Raw genomic sequence first — 3,438 nt, 5'->3', positions numbered from 1 at the left:
GAGGTAGACATAAAGATGCAGCCGGGTTGGCATTGCTGTTAAAAATGTGCTACATCTTCTAATAAAGAACCATTTCAAAAGGGTTTATAAGTTGTAACTAATAGCTTTCTTAATGGCTAATAAATATTTTAGCAGTGCTTTACAATTCTGGAAAAAGGTCATAAAAACAGTATTATCTCCACTGGGCTGCCTGTCTGCCTCGTGTATTTATCCTTGACCTGAGTTCAGACTGTCAGGAGCAAATAAAAAGACTTGCTCACTTCACATTAAACACTGTCTTGCAACTGCCTAGAAGAGCACCTACAATGGACCTTTGTTTGTAAGTCTTATGTGTGGAAAATCTAACTTATGCCATCAAGGGGAAAATACAGCCCTTTTATGATGGGGACAGTTTATTATGAAAGTCATCTATCAGGATGTTTGCTGAGTACTTGAAAATGAGAATATTGTAATGTATGAAGATAATGTAATACTCAGCATAACAGTTACATAAGAATTGCCCCGTTTGTGTCTCTTTCTGTGTGTGGACATGCAGGACGCACCTTGTGGGCTCATAACTCTGTTTACACATTGTGTGGATTCATCTCTCGATTCGTCTCGTCTCGGGACAAATGCAAGCCCCGAGAGCATAAATCATTGACTTTTAAGGTGAAGACTTAGGTTCAGGTTAGGCAAGCAGTGGTTATGCTTATGGCAAGGCTAAGTTTCCAGGAAATTAATGTAAGTCTATGTAATGTCCTCAAAAGTGATGGAAATATGGCTGTGTGTGTTTGTGTGTATGGCTTTCTAAGTGTAAGAGTATGAGTAAGAGTTTATTTTAAAAAAAAAAGCTTTATAGATCAGTTAACACTAATTAAAATACAGAAAATTTTGCCAGGACATTAAAAAAGGGGTGTATTATCATTTCTGTTGGGTAACAGCCAGAGAAAGAAAAGTTAAAAATCCATAAATAAATGTTAATTTCTGCTAGTTTCTAAGTTATGTATGTTTATAAGTCTTTAATGAAGGGTTTTATGGTACTTTATCAAGTCCCCAGTTGTAAATGTTATAAAGTTCATAAATGGATATTGGTCTAGATTTTCCATCGCCCTTTTCCAGAAGGTTAGGGGTCCACTGAGGGGCTCCTATCTGAAAGATTGGAGTCTTATGTGGGAGGGGGATGAACACTAGCCAAGGGATTTTTCACAACCTGGCAACCCATATGTTGTGCAACTAAGACTCTTATAAAGGGCATCCTTTATTATTATAGTAAAGTGAAATATAATTATGGTTGACCTGTGAGGCGAGGCCCTTCATAGCCTACTCATGCTATCAAATGATCAGACACGCAGCAGAAACGTCCTCAGAATGACTTTAGCATCTCCACATGGTTGCTTTTTGAGGCCTGTGTAACCTGAAAAAGTCCTGGCCCTGATTGCACCATCACTGCATGGCTAAAAACAACACAACCTCTTAATAAGGATTAAAAATGGCCAGCTGATGAGTCAACTAACGGTTCTGAGCATGCTGCAGTAATTATTTGTCTGAAGCAAGTGGTGCGTTGTGTACTTAAGACGACAGGAAAGTTCCCACGATTCCATTCATGCTTTCTTTGCATACCAGTCATTCAGCTGTTTCTTACCAAACCCAGACACGCTGAGCTCACATGCATAACAGGTGATTTCCTCACCTATCCTCAGTCTGATCCCATGATGCAACGGAAACTAGAACAAAAACAAAATGTCATTTACTCGGGTTTTTCATCTGACAGTCTCACACACAGCTCAAGCGACACCTGGGAGACTTTTAAGCCTCTGACAGCTCCACATTGTATCGCTCACACGCCATTAAACGACACCATTGATGGCGCAAATTACCTACAATCACTTGGTAGTATCCTGACGTTTAGCCTGCCATTTACAATGTGGACAAACTGCAATCACAACATTTTTTAGGCCAAGGGAGGAACACGCCCACATGTGCCTTCTCCAACAAAAAGCAGTTCTGAGGTACTTGGAAGCGTCAGTATGACTCACCTTGGGAACCTGCGCTAACAACCAAAAGCTGGGTTTTCACAAGCTGGTAAGGACATATTTTTGATTTATTTCAGTCAGGGCGATGATTTATTCCTCTCACAAGTCAAAACGAGCTCACGACACCATTTAGATTCAAGAAACTGTTTGGAAATGTCGGCCTGTTTTCATTATTGGCACCTGAACGGTCTAGTTACGCTTTCCTTGGTGGTGAGATTACTTCCTTTTGTGTGCCAAAACTGTTGCTTGTATTCTCAGGAAACAGCAAGAGAGCAAACCTGTCCCAAATGATGGCAGGTAATTACATAAAACAACGTCAACCTCAAAGAATGTTTAGGAGTGACTCTTCGGTCCTGTTAGAGCTATTCTTCCTGACATGTTGTTGTGTCTGTGTAGATCATGGAAACCTCTGTGAGGGTCAGGAAGTCACCTATTGCATGAATGGTGGGACCTGCTATAAAATACCGTCCATGAATACACTCTCCTGTGTGTAAGTGAAATACAAAACTTTACTTTCAATCGTCTTCAATGTAAGAATGAGCCTTCAGGAACCTTTAATGTCTGTTGATGTCTCATCATGGCACTGTTGTGGACAAATTTCTGTGCTGACAGATCGCCAACGTTTTTATATCTGACTTCAGGTGCCATGACAACTACAAAGGCAGCAGGTGTGAGCAGTTCCAGCTCTTCAGCATTTCCGCTGATGCAGGGGAAGCAGGGTTAATTGCAGCCGTGGTCATTGTTGCCCTCCTCATCTTAGTGATGCTGGCGGTTGTTATCTACTACGTACGCAAGTGAGTACATTATGGATTTAAGATTAACGGCGTTCCCAAGGTGTCTAAAAATAGCAGCGGATGTGGAAGTGTTTTATGCATTATACGGTCCTATTGTGCTTCAGCCTGAATAGATTCTTTTAAAGCTAATAACCACTTGTGTCCACACGCAGGATGTTTAAAGCCAAGCAACAGAGTCAACAGAACAATCAGCCACAGTACTGGAGAGTCAAGCCAAGAGTGTGATTGTTCCTCTTTCGGTTGTGTGTTTGATGGGATCTGAGTGTCACTTGCCACGTTGGACGTAATGCTGTTTTTGGATATGACCATGAAAGACCAACAGACAGAGGAAAACTGCTGCACTGACCTTAGCTAAAGTCAAGGCGGGTGGAGAGCCGATAGCAATTAAACGTCTCATGAGATTTCTGAATTCAATGCAGTTCAATAAAGGTGTAACTCATTAACACACACGCACACACATACAAAACAAGGTGTGAAACAAGCGTGAGTGGGTGGGAATTGAATCACACCTTGCACAGTAGCCTTTTTAACACAGCTATAAAGTAGGCACTGGTGTTACTCGTGTTAAATCGCATTTCAATCTATGTACTTTGTCTGAAATGTATTTAAAAAGCAGAGCTGGACAATGTAAA

General features: G+C 41.0%; 1 protein-coding gene across 1 annotated transcript; it reads left to right on the top strand.

Annotated features, from left to right (window-relative positions):
* Window positions 1-1,841: 1,841 nt before the first annotated feature.
* LOC139338001 (pro-neuregulin-4, membrane-bound isoform) lies at window positions 1,842-3,040 on the top strand. Its single transcript, XM_070972876.1, has 5 exons — window positions 1,842-2,061; window positions 2,271-2,309; window positions 2,409-2,502; window positions 2,654-2,806; window positions 2,959-3,040. Exons 2-5 carry the CDS (start codon window positions 2,300-2,302, stop codon window positions 3,029-3,031), a joined length of 330 nt encoding a protein of 109 aa, XP_070828977.1. The 5' UTR covers window positions 1,842-2,061; window positions 2,271-2,299; the 3' UTR covers window positions 3,032-3,040.
* Window positions 3,041-3,438: the final 398 nt, after the last annotated feature.

Source organism: Chaetodon trifascialis, chromosome 10 (genome assembly GCF_039877785.1).
Source record: "Chaetodon trifascialis isolate fChaTrf1 chromosome 10, fChaTrf1.hap1, whole genome shotgun sequence".
NCBI lineage: Eukaryota > Metazoa > Chordata > Actinopteri > Chaetodontiformes > Chaetodontidae > Chaetodon > Chaetodon trifascialis.
The sequence above is the reverse complement of the archived record's forward strand: the minus strand, read 5'-3'. Positions and strand labels throughout refer to the sequence as shown.